The sequence below is a fragment of the Oryx dammah genome, unplaced genomic scaffold, assembly GCF_014754425.2.
Source record: "Oryx dammah isolate SB20612 unplaced genomic scaffold, SCBI_Odam_1.1 HiC_scaffold_28, whole genome shotgun sequence".
NCBI lineage: Eukaryota > Metazoa > Chordata > Mammalia > Artiodactyla > Bovidae > Oryx > Oryx dammah.
This window is the reverse complement of record NW_024070212.1, coordinates 18,605,747-18,627,764: the sequence shown is the minus strand read 5'-3', so window position 1 is coordinate 18,627,764 and position 22,018 is coordinate 18,605,747. Positions and strand designations below refer to the sequence as shown.

The window sequence follows — 22,018 nt, the reverse complement described above, 5'->3', positions numbered from 1 at the left end:
GGGGAATGGTGCTGTCCAACCGCGTCAATCCTTCGCCGTTAGCGGCGCGACTCGAGGCCGCGGTTCTGCCTCCGAGGTCACCACCTGCCTGGGCAGCCTTTGGCCTTCAGCCTTCGGACCTCGATCCATCCTGGGAGGGGCTGGATTGGGCCAGGTCGGGAAAGGTGAGTGAAATGACAAAAGCTTGGAGGGCATAATCACGCCTTCCGAGCAAAACCAAACCATGTAAAATCTAAACAAATAAACAGAAATCGGCCTGCAAATGAACTTCTGGTGTGTTGTGTGATTCTATTTGTCAGCTTACTGACTAGGAACCCTTTCCATCAGAACCTCTGTCCCACCATAACCTCTGCCCCTCATAGGACCTTACTTAATAGTCTACATTGAGGCTAGTTATTTGAGCCCAGATCCTGGACGCCACCCTCCCTGCCACTTGAAGGTTGTTTGATTTGGAATGACTGATTTATCCTCTGTGAACCTCTGTTTCTATGTCTACAAAGTAGATCCAGGTATATTAACACCCTACAGGGTTTTGTGAGGGCTAAAAAAGAGGACAGATTACGACTATGATCGGGACAATAATATGAGGAGGGAATGGCAACCCACCCGTTTTCTTGCCTGGACAGAGGAGCCTGGCAGGCCACATACAGTCCATGGGGTAGCAAAGAGTTGGACACGACTTAAATGGCAGCACAGCTCAGTTCAGTGGCTCTGGACTGCAGCATGCCAGGCTTCCCTGTCACCAACTCCCAGAGCCTACAAACTCATGTCCATCGCCTTGGTGATGCCAGCACAGGGACAATAATATAAATGAAAGAGGGTCATTGCTTCATTTATTCTGCCATCTGGATGGCAGAATAAAGATTAATAGCTTGAAAATACCTATGTAAAATGTGCAGTATGTATAAAAGAACAAATAGGGGTACGTGATTGCTAAAGGAACATATGGTTAATACAGAAGGCTGCTCTGTATATGATAATGTATGAAAGTTTTCTCAATATTGTGAGCCAGGTCATAGATATACTGGAAATGATCCAGTGGAACAAGAAAGACGAGGGAGCATTCTGAAGGGAATTTGCTCATGAGAAGACAAGCTGATAAGCTAGGTTAAAGCAGGAGTACAGTAATGAAAGATGAGCAGAGAAAGAGGCCAAGAGTGCCAAAGATAGTTTAAATTTGTCACCACTGGTCTGGAGTGGAGAATCACCAGTCCACCTGTCAGGCCCAGCAGCTCTTGGCCAGCTCCTAGTCAGCCGTGGAGCAAGAATGGAGAGGTGATGACCCTGCTTTGCCTAGAGTTTGAAATGTCACATGTCAATCCCTTCAAAGGATAGGGATTCCAAGGTCTGAAGGACTAGCTTTTTGAAACATTGTAAAAAGAGACGTACAGTTTACTTTTTATTGGAGGAAGTTTTTCTACTTTCCAGTAACATCTCTGTTCAAACTTTAAAGTAAGAACTTTTTGTAGGTATAGCAGTTATAAGTCCTTTATTAACTGAGACCCACCTCAACCTCATACACACACACACACGCACACACACTATTGTGAGATAGATTTTGTTTCAAGTTTCTAAGGGCCTTTATGTGTTTCTTTGCATCTATGACTTTGTCTTTCTGCCTTCTTTTGGAGTTTTCTTTGGTTCCCTCTGTTTCTGGGTCTCCAACTCCCTCTAATCTGAGCTCCTCAAGGCAAGAATGAATTTATTTTTGTTTCCTAGCCGTATCCTTAGTTTCCACCACAGGAAAAAAATGTTTATATTTGTTTATGTAGCAACAAATTGAATGCAGAAGCAGATATGAGAATCCAGTCAAGCATTAAGCAGATTTCCAAAAATGTGTAACAGTGCCAATTGTCAGATTTATTGTTGTTTTGGTAAAAGTTATTTTTCATAAATGAATTAATAAAATAAAAATATTTATAAATATTTTGACTAAATTATTCCCCTGCTTCCTATTTTCTTTTCTTTTCTCCTCAGTCTCTTTGTTAATTTACAAAACTGAATACTATTCTGTTTCCCATATTTAAAAGCATAATATTATCTAAAATTCCTCACCACACTGAAACTATTTTTTAGATTCTGTCTTGATAGAAAAAAAAAAACACTTCTGTCTTAGGTCCTAGGGAGTCACTACAGATATAGATGTACATGGGTGACCTGTACACGGTGACCCTATAGGAACCAATACTGTCCTGTATATGCATGAAGCCTCTTACTTTGATGGGAAAGCATGTATGCATGTGGCACCTTGGGGTGTGAGGGCAGGAAAGTACTAACAGGGTCAAGTAATGCCATTTATTTATTTATTTTTAAATTAATTAATTTATTTTAGTTGGAGGCTAATTACTTTACAATATTGTAGTGGTTTTTGCCAAACATCGACATGAATCAGCCAGCGGTGCACGTGTTCCCCATCCAAAACCCCCCTCCTACCTCCCTCCCCATCCCATGCCCCAGGGTTATCCCAGTGCACCAGCCCTGAGCTCCCTGTCTCATGCATCGAACCTGGACCGGTGATCTGCTTCACATATGATAATATACATGTTTCAACAGTACCCTCTCAAATCATCCCACCCTTGCCTTCTCCCACAGGGTCCAAAAGACTATTCTTTACATCTGTGACTCTTTTGCTGTCTCGCATATAGGGTCATCGTTACCATCTTTCTAAATTCCATATATATGTGTTAGTATATTGTATTGGTGTTTTTCTTTCTGACTTCACTCTGTATAATAGGCTCCAGTTTCATCCACCTCGTTAGAACTGATTCAAATGCATCTTTTTAATGGCTGAGTAATATTCCATTGTGTATATGTACCACAGCTTTCTTATCCATTTGTCTGCCGATGGACATCTAGGTTGCTTCCATGTCCTGGCTATTGTAAATAGTGCTGCAATGAACATTGAGGTTCATGTCTCTTTCAGCTCTGGTTTCCTCAGTGTGTATGCCCAGCAGTGGGATTGCTAGGTCATAAGGCAGTTCTATTTCCAGTTTTTTAAGGAATCTCCACACTGTTCTCCATAGTGGCTGTACTAGTTTGCATTCCCACCAACAGTGTAAGAGAGTTCCTTTTTCTCTGCACCCTTTCCAGCATTTATTGTTTGTAGACTTTTTGATAGCAGCCATTCTGACTGGCGTGAGATGGTACCTTATTGTGGTAATTTAGGTAATTTAGGTAAATTACCTAATTTAGGTAATTTATTGTGCATTTCTCTGATAATGAGTGATGTTGAGCATCTTTTCATGTGTTTGTTAGCCATCTGTATGTGTTCTTTGGAGAAATTTCTGTTTAGTTCTTTGGCCCATTTTTTGATTGGGTTATTTTTCTGGAATTGAGCTGAAGGAGCTGCTTGTATATTTTTGAGATTAATTCTTTGTCAGTTGCTTCATTTGCTATTATTTTCTCCCATTCTTAAGGCTATCTTTTCACCTTGCTTATAGTTTCCTTCGTTGTGCAAAAGCTTTTAACTAGGTCCCATTTGTTTATTTTTGCTTTTATTTTCATTACTCTGGGAGGTGGGTCATAGAGGATCCATAAATCACTGGTGTGATTTATGTCAGAGAGTGTCTTGCCTAAGTTTTCCTCTAGGAGTTTCTAGGAGTTTTATAGTTTCTGGTTTATGTTTAGATCTTTAATCCATTTTGAGTTTATTTTTGTGTATGATGTTAGAAAGTGTTCTAGTTTCATTCTTTTACAAGTGGTTGACCAGTTTTCCCAGCACCACTTATTAAAGAGATTGTCTTTTCTCCATTGTATATTCTTGTCTATCTTGTCAAAGATAAGGTGTCCACAGGTGCATGGATTTATCTCTGGGCTTTGTGTTTTGTTCCATTGATCTATATTTCTGTCTTTGTGCCAGTACCATACTGTCTTGATGACTGTAGCTTTGTAGTATAGTCTGAAGTCAGGCAGGTTGATTCCTCCAGTTCCATTCTTCTTTCTCAAGACTGCTTTGGCTATTTGAGGTTTTTTGTATTTCCATACAAATTGTGAAATTATTTGTTCTAGTTCTCTGAAAAATACCATTGGTAGCTTGATAGGGATTGCATTGAATTTATAAATTGCTTTGGGTAGTATACTCATTTTCACTATATTGATTCTTCCAATCCATGAACATGGTATACTTCTCCATTTATTTGTGTCATCTTCGATTTCTTTCATCAGTGCTTTATAGTTTTCTATATATAGGTCTTTTGTTTCTTTAGGTAATTTATTCCTAAGTATTTTATTATTTTCATTGCAATGGTGAATGGAATTATTTCCTTAATTTCTCTGTTTTCTCATTGTTAGTGTATAGGAATGCAAGGGATTTCTCTATGTTAATTTTATATCCTTCAACTTTACTATATTCATTGATTAGCTCTAGTAATTTTCTGGTGGAGTCTTTAGGGTTTTCTATGTAGAGGACATGCCATTTGCAAACAGTGAGAGTTTTACTTCTTTTCCAACCTGGATTCCTTTTATTTCTTTTTCTGTTCTGATTGCTGTGGCTAAACTTCCAAAACTATTTTGAATAGTAGTGGTGAGAGTGGGCACCCTTGTCTTGTTCCCGACTTTAGGGGAGATGCTTTCAATTTTTCACCATTGAGGATAATGTTTGCTGTGAGTTTATCATATATGGCTTTTATTATGTTGAGGTATGTTCCTTCTATTCCTGCTTTCTGGAGAGTTTTTTTAATCATAAATGGATGTTGAATTTTGTCAAAGGCTTTCTCTGCATCTATTGAGATAATCATATGGTTTTTATCTTTTGTTAATGTGGTATATCACATTGATTTATTTGCAGAAATTAAAGAATCCTTACATCCCTGGGATAAAGTCCACTTGGTCATGATGTATGATCTTTTTAATATGTTGTTGGATTCTGTTTGCTAGAATTTTAAGGATTTTTGCATCTATGTTCATCAGTGATATCGGCCTGTAGTTTTCTTTTTTTGTGGCATCTTTGTCAGGTTTTGGTATTAGGGTGATGGTGGCCTCATAGAATGAGTTTGGAGGTTTACCTTCATCTGCAATTTTCTGGAAGAGTTTGAGTAGGATAGGTGTTAGCTCTTCTCTAAATTTTTGGTAGAATTCAGCTGTGAAGCTGTCTGGTCCAGGGCTTTTGTTTGTTGGAAGATTTCTGATCACAGTTTCAATTTCCGTGCTTGTGATAGGTCTGTTAAGATTTTCTATTTCTTCCTGGTTCAGTTTTGGAAAGTTATACTTTTCTAAGAAATTTGTCCATTTCTTCCAAGTTGTCCATTTTATTGGCATATAGTTGCTGATAGTAGTCTCTTATGATCCTTTGTATTTGTGTTGCCTGTTGTGATTTCTCCATTTTCATTTCTAGTTTTGTTGATTTGATTCTTCTCCCTTTTTTCTTGATGAGTCTGGCTAATGGTTTGTCTATTTTATTTATCTTCTCAAAGAACCAGCTTTTAGCTTTGTTGATTTCATTTATTTATTTAAATGTCATCAAATTGAGGAAAGAAGTCAGCTTATTCTTCAAAAGTTGGTAAAACTAGAGGACCCAGGTCATAATACAGCTCCAATTATATATTAAACACCGCTATGGTTAAACAAACTATAAAGAGTAATTTTTTTTCCTGAACCATAGATATTGGCTTTTTTTCCCCAGAGAAAAGAAAAAGAAGCTACTAGCAATTACTGCTTGGCCTCTTACTGTGTATAAATCCTAATGCTACCTCACTTATTCCTCAGTATATCTGTGTGAAACAGATGCTATTTTATGGAAACTGAGCTTCAAAACAGCTAAGTCATTGGTTTTTGAAATTGTTTTACTTCAACCTGCAATAAGAAATCAATTTTTAAATCATGACCATTGAAGAGCACATAGACACGGTCTTCACCGAAATAAGTTTCAGGAACTGATATGCAACTACTGTACTACATGCAATGCACATTGATACTTTTTACTCTATTTCACTTTTTTAAAGTTACTTTATATTTTGGTCGTGGCACAAGGCATATGGAATCTTAGTTCCATGACCAGGGATTGACCCCACCCCCACCCCCTCACATTGGCAGCATGGGGTTTTAACTAATGGACCCAAAACATTTAGCTTTGCATACTGCTAAATTGGTTTCATAACCGACTACAGAGTTGCCATCTGTTTTTGAATCTGATTTAAAAAAACTGGACTAAATAATGTTCAAAATCCTATAGAAAGTGGTAAAGTTAAGATTAAAACTGAACTCGTGCTCTTTCCGGTAAAATGCCTCTTCACAAACATGTCTTAAGAAATAATATATATATATATATAATTAGCTTTACCTCATAAGATGGAACCAGCAGAATGATCCTAGACAAAGTAGGAATAGGCCTACTGATGAACCATGAGACAAAACATACAAATATATAATGATACTAACTCCCCAGTTTAGCATGTGAGTCAATGTGGTATTTGCTTTTTAAGAAAATTGACTGTTGTCTACAAAAATTAACAATAACATTCATTTATTTGAGGCCATAGACTAGACATATAGAGTTTGCCTTGGTTTAATAGCAAAAGATTATTTCAAGTTTTAGTAAGTAACAAATTTTTATTTCTGACTTACTTTATGCTAGGGCTAAAATGAAAAAAGACAACAATGGGACTGGGGAACAGGGTATTGGGGAGAGAATGCGGAACGGTAGAGAGGAAGCAGTAGGCAGTCCCCAAAACCTTCCTTTAGCCCTTCATCTAACCAACTGAACACTTCCTGACCAAGAGAATAACTTGTTTCATGTTAGATTTTTAAAATATTAGGGTACAAATATAAAATAGGCTACTTAAAACCCCCATAACATTCATGTAAATCTTAAAATCACCCAATGATCTGGTCTCCTAAAGTGAATGGATATATCCCCAAACCCAATCGTGGTGAGGGCACTATTCCCATGGAAGCTTCTATCCTATCACCAGTGGTTTACTTTTCCATATGCCTATCACCTCCAACTTGTTAGCAATCTGGTCCAGTCCCTCATCTCCTCCCACATGGATAATGGCAACAACTGTCTGGGGAGTTCTTTTTGACTTCAGCTCCTCCATCCTCTAATGCAAACTTCATACCTTTCATTCATTCAATCCATGGATTACTTTCAATTCCATCACTGGATAACTTTCACCCATTCATTCAACTGTTGTGTGTTCTTCTTCCAGTTGACTTCTCTCTCTTGTTCACACATAACCTTTCTGCCGAACAGGTCTTTTTCCTGGGTTAGACTGCCATGTCTTTACTCACATCCCACATCCCCAAACTCGTGCTTTTCCTGGAATAACTTCCTCTTTTTTTTATCTACTTAAGCTCTACTTAAAGGCTTAACTCAAGGCTACCTTTTCCGTGAAGCCTTCCCAAATTACTCAATCTCTTTGAATTGACAGCTCTTAGGCAGCAGAATGGGTATCATGATTCAGTTCTTTGTATCATGTCTTCTGTTGTTCTGTCCTTGCTTTATGAGTTGGCCTTGTCCTACTCACCTCTACTAGGAAGTCATTTCTGATCCCTGTCTACTTCTTTAGGCTCCTACCGCTCGCTGTGCTTACTGCTAACATAACTCACACTGTGCTGAGATCATTATTGACTTAAGGATAGTGCTAAGTCAGCTAGTTTCCAACAAGTGCCGAGCTCTTAACAAGAAGGAAAATGCCAAACTACAGTAATGGACTTCTACTTCTGGCAGCATGGAGGAGAGAAAGGGCTCTCTCACTAGAATACCACTGGATCCTGGATAAATTAGAGTAAACATGTTTGTCATGCTCATCAGAAAGTAGAAGAGATCACTAAAGGAAGGGGAAAAAATAACCTTGAGCTGAACACTTATGCAGAATGAGTAACATGCAGCAGGAGAAGCAGGTTTGCTCTGGGGACAAATGCTAGCATCAGTATCATGAGCAGAGGCTAAACCCTGGGCCCAGCCAAAGCAGGGGAGAAAATCGGGGACTCCTGAGTTAAATCAGGACTCCTGAAGGGTTAACACAGTCCCAGGTAAGGAGCACCCTTTGTCACCTGGCAGAAACAAGTGCAAATTCTCTCTGGAGGAAAGTACCCCCAATTTAGGTCCACTGGATTTCCTTAGATTAAGTTTAACAAAATAGGAGCTCAAAATCCAAGAATACAAAATATACCAGAGAACAAGCTGCTATGGGAAAATCAGCGGAAAACAACAAAACAGGTAGATATCCAAGGTAAGTTACAGAATATAAAATTGCTGTTGTTCAGTTACTAAGTTGAGTCTGACTCTTTGTGAACCCATGGACTGTAGCCTGCCAGACTCCTCTGTCCATGGGAATTTCCAAGCAAGAATACTGGAGTGGGTTGCCATTTTCTTCACCAGGAGATCTTCCCGACCCAGGGATCGAACCTGCATCTCCTGCACTGGCAGGCAGATTCTTTACTACTGAGCCATCCGGGAAGCCCCAGAATATAAAAATAACAATCCTGACAAACTTCAAGGAACTGCTATCACAGAGACCACATTTCCTGAGCACAAATGGTCCAACTGAAAATTAGTATCAAAAAGATAAAAATTTAAATATCTAGATTTTGGAAATTTAGAAAACTTTTCTAAATCATGAATCAAAAAAGTCATAAAGGTAATTTAAATATTCTTAAAATTAAGTAATAAATATTTTAAACAGAAAAATGTGGAGAATACAGGGAAGTGGGTCATTGAAAACTTGTAATAGAAAAAAAACCAGCTTGAAAATTAGATAAAAATTAAGATGTAAAAGAACATAAAATTAAAGAAAGGAGAAGGAAACATCACAGATAACATCCATAATTAGTGAAGTAGAAAGCAAATATTTGTGGCTTCCTTTATAGCTCAGTTGGTAAAGAATCCACCTGCAATGTAGGAGACCCCGGTTCATTCCATGGGTTGGGAAGATCCCCTGGAGAAGGGATAGGCTACCCACTCCAGTATTCTTGGGCTTCCCTTGTGGCTCAGCTGGTAAAGAATCCACCTGCAATGCAAGGGACCTGAGTTTGATCCCTGGGTTGGGAAGATCCCTTGGAGAAGGGAAAGGCTACCCACTCCAGCATTCTGGCCTAGAGAATTCCATGGACTGTATAGTTCATGGGGTCGCAAAGAGTCAACGTAAAAGAACATAAAATTAAATCTAAAGAAAGCAGAAGGAAATACCACAGATAACATCCATAATTAATGAAGTAGAAAACAAACATTTAAGGGAGAGGATCAACAAGGCTCAAAGTGGCAGCTAAATCAAACAAGTAAAACAAATTTCTGGTGTAGTTGGTCAAAGGGGAAAAAAAGAAGGCACAAGTAAACAGCAGAAATGAAAAGGAGGACAAGACCACCCAGGGAGCAAAGGCGAAAAAGAACATGGAAGGAATTTCATTTTTAAAAAATGATGTAAAATGCACAAAACTCTAGAAAAACACTTTACCTAAATTGACTCAAGAAGAAACAGAAAGCCCAAATAGCCTATAATTATTAAAGAAATTGAATTAATCGTTAAGATGTTTCCCACAAAGAAATGCCAGGCTCAGATGGCTTACCAAGTAAGTTTTATCAAATGATCAAAGGATGGTTCATTTCAATCTATAAACATTTTTAGAGAATGAGACAAGAGGAAACAGTTTCCAACTCAGAGGGTGTACAGACCAAAGGAACAGCTTAGAAGCCTTAGAAAGCTTACTAAAAACAAAGGCACTAACCTGTACAAGAATGTTAGTAGCAGCATTATTTATAACCGCAAAAAACTGGGAACAACCCAAATGTCCACTGACGGATGGATAAATTGTGGTTTATGCACTTGAAATATTATATAGATAAAAATGAGCGAATAATAGCTATCTACAACATGGATGAATCTTAGAAATAATGTTATGTGGGAAAAAAAAGCAAAACCACAAAATTTTATTAGAGAATAAAATTTTGTAAAGCTAAAAAGCAAAACCATTTTTAAAGGGTATATACATAAATGGAAAGGAGATATATATATATGTATGAATATACTGCAGGTAGTTAATAAACACAAAATTGAAGATAGTGGTGACTTCTAGAGAGCCAGGAGCTTAGGCTAGGGGAAGAACACAAGAAATTCAGTAGTATTTCTAATGTTTTAATGTACAAATTGGGTGATGGGTCATTTATTAGGCTTCATAACTTATTCACGTTAAATATATTTTTTATAGATATCAAACATTACATATAATTTTTAAAAATCTGCAATGGTGGAAATAAATGAACAAATGAATGAAGGCTCCCTGAAAGAAAACGGAGAATCCCTGATGGAAGCTACCCTATGCAGAAGATAAAGTAGGTCCTTAATTAATAATGTTGGTTGGTTTACTGCTTTTCCCAAATAGATACCTGGATTCCCTTCCTACTGGTGCTCCCTGATAGGCAAGTTACTTCCTTCCATACACACAGCCTAAACCCACAATCCCGGTCCGGCTAAATCCTGACACTTACATGACAAGAGACTGACACCTGGTGGATACAGAGTGAATTTAATAAAATGACTAGGGAGTAAATCTCGCTTTCTACTTGGTGAAAGAGGCAGTAGAGTGGAGCATTGGGAATAAGGAGAAAACTAAAATTCAGGATGGAGGTGGAAGAAAAAGGGGGATTGTTATCCAAATGAGACTAAAGAGCTAGTCTCCAAACGAGAAAGAGTTCCCTCTCATTCCTTGAGACCAGAAGAAGAGGAAAGAGGTTACAGCTGCTGTAAGGAAAATTCAAGACTATTTGGAAAAAAAAGGAAGGAAGATAACTGGTCTCAGCCTAGCAAGCTAAAACCACACCTACTTCATAGCAGTGGCCAGGTGTCAGGTGACTCCCTGGGAACTCCCCACTCCCAGTCCCCATTGAGGAATCTATGTGATTCTAAGGAGGGTGATCCTGCCTTTTTTTTCAAAAGGTACAGGCCATGATGTAGCGTGAATAAGCAAATTAGCATTTATTATACCAATCTCCTGCCCACAGTGATTGGCTAGGGATGTGACCCAGGCTGACCTCACCAAAGTGAATCTTAGGGCTATTGCTAGGATTCCTGGCACAAAGATGCCCTCTCTTTCTGGCTGGACATGAGAGAGGAAACATGGAATCCCAGGAGTGCTGGCAGCCACGAGGTGGACCAGGCTTAAGATGATCCTACAGAAGGTAGAGTGGTGGGGGAAAAAGCAATCAGGTATTTAGACTTACAGTCACTGGATCAGCTTTACCTGGAGCTGGCCCTACCTCTGGGCTTGCCAGTCACATGAGCGAATAAATCTTTGTTTTTAAGCCAGTCCGAGTTAGGTTTTCTATGACTTAAAACCAAAAGACTCCAAGACTCGGCATTCATCGTATTTCATCCCTATATTTGCACAAGATAGTGCAGGGATCCAGGAGAGGGGTCACTACAGATTAGTGACTCTAAAGCCAAGGAGACTGAGCTGGAAAGGTGAGAGGCAAAAATCAGGCACTGTGTAAGACAGGGTGCCTCAGCTGTCTATACAGAAGAGAATGAAGAGCCAAGTGAGAAGCAAGTGCAAAGAAGGGCCTCTTCTAGGCAGCCAGGTAGAGTTAACATGGGGCTATAAACACTCCTTCCCACATACCTCTCATGGGGGTGCTGCTTTGGGGTCTTTTCGCTCATGGGGAATGGAGCTCGGAAGGACATGCCCCTTTAAGTCTTTATTACCCTGTGCGGAGGTGTCTACTTCTCCCCTGACCAAATGAAGAGCCTCCTTTTGGCTTCTACTGCCCCTGATGACGCTCACTTTGGGGGTGACAGGAGAAACTTTATCTTCTGCTTCTTTGGCATGACGGGAACTGGGGGCCCTTCCCCCTTTGGAAACAGCACCATCCTCCTGACCTTGGGCAAGCACCCCCTTCTCAGCCTCTCCCACTGGCCCTGGCCCCCCTGACCCTCCAGCTGAGTTGCTCTCCCCTCCAGAGGCCCATGACTCCCGTGGTAACCTTGAGGACTGGGCCGAGTCCACAGCAGCTGCTGACTTGTCGGGGGTAGAATTCCTTTCCCTACTTCCACCTGATTTTTTTCGAGGGCGCCCCCGTTTTCTTTTGGCATCACTTCCTGTATCGTCTAGATCCTGCTTTGTGGCTTTAGCTGGTGGGTCCTGCCCACTGGCTTCACTCACAGGCACTTCAGCTGTCCTCTTGACACCTTTGTCATGGGGTCCCAGGTCACCACCTATGCCCACTTCCCTGTTCTCTGCACCCCTTGGCTGAGACAGCCCCCCAGGGGGAGCTTGCCCAGGCCCAGATCCAGGTCCAGGCAAAGCAGGAACTGTTGGTAAGATCATGTTAATGATGGGAACAGCTGCTTGGGGTCCCCCAGCCCTACTTGGCAGAGGCAGTGCAGCCATTTTCAGAGTGCCTGAAGAAAGTTTGGGAGCCAGGATGGGTGGAGAGACTCGGATTGGCGGAATAAGTGAGCGAGGGGCTCGGGGGAGGAGCAGAGGCAGCCGCGCCACTAGGGCATTAACCTGCGGGTTATTGGCTACTGGCGCCGGGCTCTCCACTACACTCTTCTTTCGCTCTCCACGTGCAGAAGGGCCAGCCCCAGCCCGGGGGTCTAGCTCTTTAGGAGGCTAAAAAGTAAAGAGAAGAACATAGTAAGTGGGAAGACTGGACAATGGAGGGAATATAGGAACAGGACGTGAAAAAATACTGAACCCACTGGGCGAAGGGTATACCACACCCCCAGCCCAGGGGAGTAAGGCCAAGGGCGTCAGCTTCCTCACCTGGGCCTGTCTCTCTGGTCTCTTATGGGAACCGCCCTCCAGGTTCTCTACCCCATTCTTGGATTTAGATGACCGTTCCCGAGGGGCATGTTCGTCCTCTTCTGCAGAGGGGCCAGAAAAGGAAAAGAGGTGAGGAAGGAACAGAATGGAGAAGGGAGGTGATTCTGATTAACTGACTGGTAGAGAGGTAGGGGAAAGAGGTGGGCTAAGGCACGTCTGGGAAGGGTCTCTAGGAACAGAAGGTGTCTCTCTCCTCGTCTGTGGGAGAGCCTTTAAGGGTGAACGTGGCTGAAGGTTTCTTAGAACATAATACAGGGTCCACCCACCAGCGAGTCCCATAGCTTTGAGAACATGGGCATGTGCAGATCGGGCAGAGATGAGATGCTGCTGTAGCAGGAAGCGGGCAACCTCAACGATGGAACTGAAGGACCGTTTCAGGATTCGTTCAGCCCAGTCACAGGTCAAGGCACAGGCTGCTTCCACCAGCTCATCCCGAGGTGCTGGGGTTACTTCTGGGCCCATTTCTGGCTAAACAGGGGAAGGACACGCCCAATTACACTGTGAACAAAGGCCCCTCCGCCCCTCTCAGGCGCCAGTGTTGACCGTAAGACCAGACTAGGGATGGCAGTAGCTTCTATCATCCCATCCCAGAAACCCCAAAATTCTTTTCCTCCTCTGCCTCAGCCACAGAGTAGGCAGAAGGGCATATCCTATAGGCCGAGAAACTGTGCCAAACGACCTAGGCTGTGTCAGGCCTCAAAACATCTCCCAAAGTCTTCTGCCATCTACCTTGGGGAGAAGAGTGCAGTCAGAGGGTTGTTACTTACACTCTCAGAGCCCTTTAGGTCGAGTCCGGGCAAGGGCGGCATAGATACCAAGGTCTTCCTTCGTATGCCACTGTAGCAATATCTGACATAAGTTAAGGGGTAACCAACACACTGGAGGTGCCCAAGTAGGAAGGTTGGGCTGTTTCCACTTCCAGCTCTTCACATCCTCATCCTAAGTTTCTTTCCCCAGGTCCTCCAGCCCACACTCTCAGTCAAGGATACTTGGACTGGCCCCGGCCACCAAGCCTTCGGGCCTTGATGTCAGGGAAGATCTCTCTGATGATTTTGCCAAAGTTGGCTGTGCTGAGCGGGCGGCAACACGCGAGGCTCTCGCAGTACTTCCTGAGTGAGGCAGGGACAGAGTGGGAAGAATACTCAGAGCAGGAGGTTTGTGGGTGGGTTCAGAGGGTCCCTGGGAATCAAGGTTGGGAAACCCTTGAAGTTAGGCTCCATCAAGGCAGGGGCCTTTCCAGGGAGGAGGGGGTAGTCCGAGGCCCACCTTCCCAGACCCCATCTAGCCCTCCCACCCACCCACCGATAGGCATCATAAACACTTTGTTTCGGCAGGCAGGTGTCGGTATGCTCTTCTAGGTGGTTGCGGATCCACCTGTAAGCGTGCATGTACTCCTCACTGCTGAGCGTACTTGGCTCTGAGCTGCAAGAGAAATGAGAGAGGCAAATACTACCAGCAGCCCAACAGGTGCCCTGGGTCCATCCAAATTATCCCCTCAGTAGGGCTGGACTGAATCAGTGCCTCCAGAACTCACCTTTCCCTGGTAAGCCAAGGCAGGACAGCAACTTTTATTCCCAACTAAGGAGAGCTGTTATGACTTTTCCTATTCACCAAGCCCTTTTTAAAGGAGCCTTTCTTTCTTTTTTTTTTTTTTTTTAGTTTTTATTGAATTTATTACAATACTGCTCCTGGTGTTTACGTTTTGATCAGGAGTCATGTGGGATCTTAGCTCCCCAACCAGGGATTGAAACCGTACCCCCTGCATTGGAAAGTGAAGTCTTAACCACTAGACCACCAGGGACCACCCCTAGGGAGCCTTGCTTCAAAAATAAGCACCTCTGATATCTAAAATTCCAGCACCAAACCTACCTTTTGTCTCCAGTACTGGGCCCCGAGGGGAGCTGAAGGTAGAGATACAACTTGTCATTGTCTGAGAATTTCTGTACATCTTGCTGAGGTAGGGAGGAACAGAGAGGCAGGAAAAATTATAAGGTCAACAAATACCCAAGGTAGGATCCTCTGATCCTTACTAAACAGTCTAGGTGAGTGAGTGAGTGTCAGGCTGACAAAGGACCTTAGAAATGATTTGAGGCTAGGTGCTCAACGTGCCCTGAGGAGCCCTTAAGGATTACCAAGGTGAGAAGGGGAGTGGAGGGGATCAGCTCTGATTTTATTTCTACTGGGCTTCTCCACAAGAGGTCACAGAGATGAAGTGAGATGCTCAAGGTCAAAGCGATAACAAGTTGTAAAGCCAATTATCTTCTGACAGGGTAGACAGCACTGACTCCCTTGCATAAACCTTTCTAACCCATATCCGCACCATCTTCATCCCCCCCACCAATGCCATCTCTCTTGCCTTCTTCCCCAAAATACTCACCAGGATCCCCTCTACTTTGTTCTGCACGGCCTTGCTGTAGAGAAGAGGAAAAAGCTGGAGGTCATACAAAAGATTTCTCCCCATCCCTGTGGATGACTGCCGGGGAGAGGAAGGGGTCTGAAAAGCCTAGCAGGTGCTCAAGAACTGCTACCATGATGAAAATCTCCCCTGGTCAGATGCACTCGCTTGGGGAGGTGCAGGTCATCTAATACAGAGGAAGAGAAGTGCTATAGGGATCTATACCCAGGTCTGAAACAAGGTTTAGAGATGGTGATGAGTACTTACGAAATGGTACCTCGGAGCCTCTGAAGAAGGGTGGTGGGTTCCCCCGTCTCAGCACTGCCTGAGGAAGTCCTTCCCCCAGTCTTCGGGCTCTTCGCATCAGGTTCATCTTCTGCCATCCTGGCATGAGGGCTAGAGTTGAGAGAAGACAGGACAAGAAGATTTAACAAGATTTCCCTTCCCCGCTGGAAGTCCTAGGGCACTCCTCACCTCTCTACCCAGAAAGACAGAAAAACAGAAACAAAGCCTCCGAATTTCCCCAGTGGTCTTTTTCTATAATTTGCCTTCTCCAAAAATTAGAAATTATTCCATTACTTCTCCAGGCCCATATATACCCAAAGAGATCTTTGCCATCTCCATTCTATCTGCCCCACCTTTCTGCAGCCTCCTACATGTGGAAAACTGTAAAGGAAGAGATACGGGGAATTGGGAATCCACGTTAGAGAGAAATTTTCATTTCTGCCTCTGACCCTATACTGCCCTCAACAGCCACCACAAGATAAAGTTGTCTAATTCTCTAATACACTCCTCATCACTGAATTTGCCTGGGAGGTCAGAAAGGATACGAACATTTTCTGCCCTTCCAGGCTTGGAAAAAACTGGGCCCAACTTCTCATTACTTAATCTCGCCACGGCTTCCCCCGCAGCTCCCCCTCCCCACGTCGCCGGCCCCTACGTCATCACCCACCCCACCCCACCCCACGCGCGCCCCCCCTCCCTCCCTTCCCCCTCCATTCAATCCCGCGTTGCTGCAAAGTAGGGGGTTCAGGGTAGCGGAACTCCTGTGCTGGGCGTAGAAAACCCGGTTGCGGGAAAGGGGTCCTAGATTCGGGGCACGTGCACATGGGTGAAGAAGCAGTTGAAAATACAGCCAGAATCTTGTCTGCTCTCCTCCCAACTCATATTGCCCCCTCCCTACCTTTGAACAGTCACCTTCCAAAACAAGCAACAATAAAGGTAAGGGAGAAAGAGAAACTACCTCGTAGCCACCTTCACTCCAGCCCAGCCCCACGATCCTGGCCCAGCGGGCTCGTGCGTTGCTTTATTTCCTTTTTTCTGAATGGCTGGAACGGCCCCGATCTGCCTAGATACTCGGACGGCCTGCTCTACGATTGGTCGTTGCTGCCACCCGGAGACAGAAGGCGCCGGGCTCGCACCGGCGGCCGCTAAAATCTGCCTGGTAACAGAATCTGATTGGTCAATAGGGGAGGGAAAATCCAAAGTTGGTCTTATTTGAGTCAAGAGGGGGAAGTCCGGGTTAGGTTTCGGTTAAAACTGGGGTCGGTTGGGACTGCCGGTCCCAAGAGGTTCTTCTCTTAAAGGGACCGCAGGACGAAAGACCGGACGCTCTCCTCCTTTTGAAGCTTTCTTTGCTTTCTCTTTCCGTGTTTCAGTTTTGCCTTCGGGAGTCAGAGCTACTGGAAGAAAAGATTCAATGGATGATAAAATAGCTAGAAAATTATAGGTAGTAGTGATGGAAGTCGCTGGAAACTCACATTACCAGCTTTTGATGAAAAACAAGTTGCACTATTCCCCCCTAATCCCCACCACCCAACACGTGCTTGCAGACATTCTGAAGAAACCCGCAAGCACAAGCTCACATTCCTCAACTGATGCAGGCCTCTTAACCTCAGCAGCTGTACCACATAAAGCTAAAGCGCCCTTAGTCTTCCTAGTTTCCCACAAGTACCTTCCTTCCAAAGAGTCGCTGCTGCTTTTGCATCCCCTTAGTTCTGCAGTCAGTGAACAATGGAATTTTGACTGACAATGGCACCCCACTCCAGTACTCTTGCCTGGAAAATCCCATGGACGCAGGAGCCTGGTGGGCTGCAGTCCATGGGGTCCCGAAGAGTCGAGCACGACTGAGCGACTTCACTTTAACTTTTCACTTTCATGCATTGGAGAAGGCAATGGCAACCCACTCCAGTGTTCTTGCCCGGAGAATCCCAGGGACGGGGGAGCCTGGTGGGCTGCCGTCTATGGGGTCACACAGAGACTGAAGCAGCAGCAGCAGCATTTCTGCAGTCAGTGAACAATGGAATTTTGACTGACTCCCCCAAGGGGTGCTGAATTCCCACCTGGACTTTTTCGCTTCAGAGAACGTTGTACTGAACGGTCAAGCGTCCCTCTCCCTTTTGGTTAAGGCTTTTTAAGGTCATGAGTCTGATGAAAACAATGAACCTTCTGCCATGAAAATACAGGTACAGGCCAAGTGGTGCATCTAATTTAAGAGATCAGGGACTCAAGGTTAACCACCCTTTGAATGAATGTACAATGTTTTGTTTTGCGCAGCAGAAACGTTACACCCAAAACTATGTTTGTAGTCCTGACCTGCAGTTCTCCAGTCTCATCATCATTTTGTTTTTGTAAAGAGGAGAGCAGTGTTGCCTCCTCATGTGTTCATGCAGCTCAGTCATTTTGACTCTTTGTGACCCCCTGGACAGTAGCCCGCCAGTCTCCTCTGTCCAGGGAATTTTCCAGGCAAGAATACTGGAGTTGGATGCCATTCCCTCCTCCGTGGGATCTTCCCAGCCCAGGGACAGACCCCATGTCTCCGGGGTCTCCTGCATTGGCAGGCAAATTCTTTACCACTGAGCCATCTGGGAAGCCTGATTTTGTGATCATCGCCCTTTGCAGCCTGCATTTCCCTACTACCAGCTTTGGTGGGTCCTGGGGGAACAAACCCAGGGGATTGTGGAGTTGGGGAAATACAAATATACTGCCTAGAAGGTTTTCTAGTAACAGCTAAAATTCATTTGTTTAATGCGTGCCAGACACCAGACCAAACGTTAAATATCTTATTTTGAAGTAGGAACTATTGTTGCCTCCATTTTACACACAAGGAAGCAGACTTGGAGAGGTGAAGGGACTTGTCCGGAGTTACATTGTCCTAAGTGCTGGAATCAGGATCCAAAGTCAGTCCCTCTGCCTTCCGAGGCCATTCTCTTGAATACTGCCCTCGATTGCATTTATACAGATTTTCAGGTGCTCGTGTACAAATATGGGTATAGACTGATGGAAGGATACCCCAAACACCACTGTTTGGTATAAAGTGGAATGTAAAGCACTTTAAATGGAAAAAGAATTTGGGGTAAATTATGCTGGCTTACGAATTTCATTTAAAAAAAAGTAATCTTATTTATTTGTTTTTGGCTGCACTGGGTCTTTGTTGCTGCGTGGGCTTCTCACTGCTGAGGCTTCTCTTGTTGCTGAGCGGGGGCTCTAGGGCGTGTGGGCTCAGTAGCAGAGTTGCTCTGAGGCATGTAGATCAGGGATTGAACCTGTGTCTCCTGCATTGGCAGCTGGATTCTATATCACTGAACCACCACAGAAGCCCTGGCTTAGGAATTTGAAGGTGGCAGAGAATAATCAGAAGCTTTAGCAAAGGGAGGAAAAGTATCATAGCTGTGAAAGGGAAATTATTTTGACAGCACCGTAGAAAGGCCAGGTTGAGTTGGGAGGTGGGAAGGCTAGAGATGGGGAAAACAGGCAACTAAATATTTATGCCAAATTTCTGCCTAAGAGCTGAGGATACAAAGCTGAATAAGGTATAATAAGGTATTGTTGAGGAAGGAAGCAAATTCTGACTCCATGTTGAAAACTGTTTCTTTGACTTGCTTTTATTATTATAATTATACTCAATGGCTTGCCTGGAGGACCCTGTCCCTCTGCTTGACTGTAAACTAAAGTGCCTTTGTTTAGTTTGTCCCTGCCCACCTGTGAATAGAAGAGACTAACACACCCCTCCTGAAGGCCGGACATTCCCTTGAAGATGTTTTGCAAGACTGAAGACACTTTCATTTTATTTCCCCACTGCATCTCCCTCTCTTTTCTGCCTTTTGACTTTAGTTCCTCATTGCTTCTTTCTCTCTAATCTATAAAACAACCTGGCATCCAGACCCCAATAAGATGGTTATTTTGAGGCGCTAGCCTTGTCTCTTGGATTCATTGGTCTATTGTGCAGCGAGCAGAGTGAGATTGGACTTGGTAACAGTATGATGGTCCTTGCCCTGAGAAGTAACAATAAAAATTGTCTGATAAGCATCATTATAATAATAGCAAATATTTATTAACATTAATATGTGCTTAGGGTTGTTCTAGGGCCTCATATATGTTACATTTTTAATCTCATAGCAACTCTATCAGATAGGTACAATGATTCTTCCTATTTTACAGATGAGGAGACTGAGGTAATGAGAGATTAATACTTTGCCCAAGATTACACAGTAAGTGATGGACCTAGGATCTGAACTGGGCTGTCTGGATTCAGAATTTGCTCTTAGGCACTGTTATGCATTGCTTACTAAAATTGGGAAGGAATTTCTTTTTTCTTTAATATTTACTTTTACTTATGTGTTTGGGTATGGCACATGCAATCTCCAACCTCCCTTGCATGTGATCTTTTTTTAGTTTTGGCATGCAGAATCTCCAGTTGTGTTGCAGGAAGGGGGACCCCTTTCAGGGCCCGAAACTGGGCTCTTGTCTAACACTCGGAAATGAATTGTCCGAGGAGACACATGTGCTGACAAAGCAAGAAATTTTATTGGGAAAGGGCACCCGGGTGGAGAGCAGTAGGGTAAAGGGAACCCAGGAGAACAGCTCTGCCACGTGGCTTGCAGTCTCGGGTTTTATGGTGATGGGGTTAGTTTCTGGGTTGTCTTTAGCCAATCATTCTGACTCAGAGTCCTTCCTGGTGGTGCATGCCTTGTTCAGCCAAGATGGATGCTAGCGAGAAGGATTCTGGGAGGTGGTGGGACATGTGGTGTCTCCTTTTGACCTTTCCCAAACTCTTCTGGTTGGTGGAGGCTTATTAGTTCCCTGTTCCTTACCAGGACCTCCTGTCGTAAAACAACTCATGCAAATGGTTACTATGGTGCCTGGCCAGGGTGGGCATTTTCAATCATTGTGCTTCCCCTAACAGCTGTGGCTTCTGGGCTCTAGTTCCCCCACCAGGGATCAGACCTGGGCCCCCCACATTGAGAGCTCAGAGTCCCAGCCACTGGGTTACCAGGGAAGTCCTAGGAGGGAATTTCTTAAACAAACATAAGAATGTATACCATAAAGGAAAATACAGATACATTTAGATACATTAATATTAAAAATAAATTTATTTTAAAAACTACTGTAAAAAGAATGCAAAGTCAAGCTACAAACTTGGAGAAGATGTTTTCAAGACATAACTGGAAAGGATTGTTATCTGGAATTTATAAAGACCTCCTACAAATAAAAAGATGAACCACCAAATAGAGTAAAGGGCAGAGAAAATGAACAGGAATTTTATAAAAGAAGCAGAAATGGCTCATAAATATGGAAAGTTATTCATTCTCTATAGTAATCAAGAAAATATAAAGTAAAACCACATGAATATATCATTTCACACTCACTAATAAACTGGCAAAAATTTAAAAGTCTAGCAATATTGAGATTTGACATGGCTGTGGATCAACAGGAGCTCTCATCTACTGCTGGTGAAAAGTATAACTTGGTATAACTATTTTGAGAAATCGTGTGTTTTAGTATAACTATTTTGTATTACTTGGTAATGTTGAATGTGTTAATATCTTATGATTCTGCAATCCTACCCCTACAGATATGCCCTAAAGACAGAAGTAGTAAGGTTTATAGTTCCATTGATTGCATTAGCAAAACTGGAAACAACCCAAATGCCCACCTTCAGTGGAATGATAAATTGTAGTACATTCATATGATGGAATGTCAGAGAGCAGTATAAATAAATGAGTCATGGCTACACATGTCCACATGGATGAATTTTAGAAACAGTGAAATAATGTATTATTTATGGAATTATATATCTGGTAAAAAAAGAAATGAAAAATAATAGTATCATTATCATAAAGTTAAGGATATAAGTTACCTCTGGTATGCAAGGGAAAAAGGTTTGGGAATAATTGTTCAGCAGCCAATCAATCAATAATGTCTTCCATAGGACCTAATTTAATTCATTTGTTTCCCCAATGGATAGCCAGTCATTTCAAAATATTTATCATTTCCTTCTTATTATAGTTATTTCCTTTTATAATGTTATACTTTTATCCTATGCTAAGTTCCCTTTTATAGTTGGGCCTATTTCTGGGCCTTTTTCTCTTCTGTTGATTTTATTTGTTTAATAGTCTATCCATAACACTCTATTTTAATTAATGTAATTATATAGTATGTTTGGGGACCTCCCTGGTAACTCAGTGGTAAAGAATTCACCTGCCAATGCAGGTGATGTGTTTCATCCCTGGGTTTCATTCCAGGGTTGGGAGGATCCCCTGGAGAAAGTGAAAGTGTTCGTTGCTGAGTCGTGTCTGACTTTTTGTGTGACTCCATGGACTGTAGCCCACGAGTCTCCTCTGTCCATGGAATTCTCCAGGCAAGAATGCTGGAGTGGGAATGAAGAGATGCAAGAATGAGGAGAATCCTGGGTTCTCCTCCAGGGGATCTTTCTGACCCAGGGATCTAACCTGGCTCTCCTGCATTGCAGGCAGATTCTTTACTGTCTGAGCCACCAGGGAAGCCCCCTCCCCTGGAGAAGGAAATGGCAACCCACTTTAGTATTCTTGCCTGGAAAAATCCCATAGGCAGAGGAACCTGGCG

The 22,018-nt window shown here is 43.0% G+C and overlaps 1 protein-coding gene across 1 annotated transcript; it reads right to left on the bottom strand.

The window, feature by feature from the left end:
• Positions 1-7,279: 7,279 nt before the first annotated feature.
• On the bottom strand, positions 7,280-16,500 carry RFX5 (regulatory factor X5). The gene is made up of 10 exons (XM_040230700.1): positions 16,398-16,500; positions 15,422-15,550; positions 15,137-15,170; positions 14,629-14,711; positions 14,062-14,181; positions 13,749-13,868; positions 13,527-13,608; positions 13,026-13,227; positions 12,700-12,800; positions 7,280-12,546 (listed from the first exon to the last, which is right to left on the bottom strand). Exons 2-10 carry the CDS (start codon positions 15,535-15,537, stop codon positions 11,557-11,559), a joined length of 1,848 nt encoding a protein of 615 aa, XP_040086634.1. The 5' UTR covers positions 15,538-15,550; positions 16,398-16,500; the 3' UTR covers positions 7,280-11,556.
• Between the last annotated feature and the right edge of the window lie 5,518 nt (positions 16,501-22,018).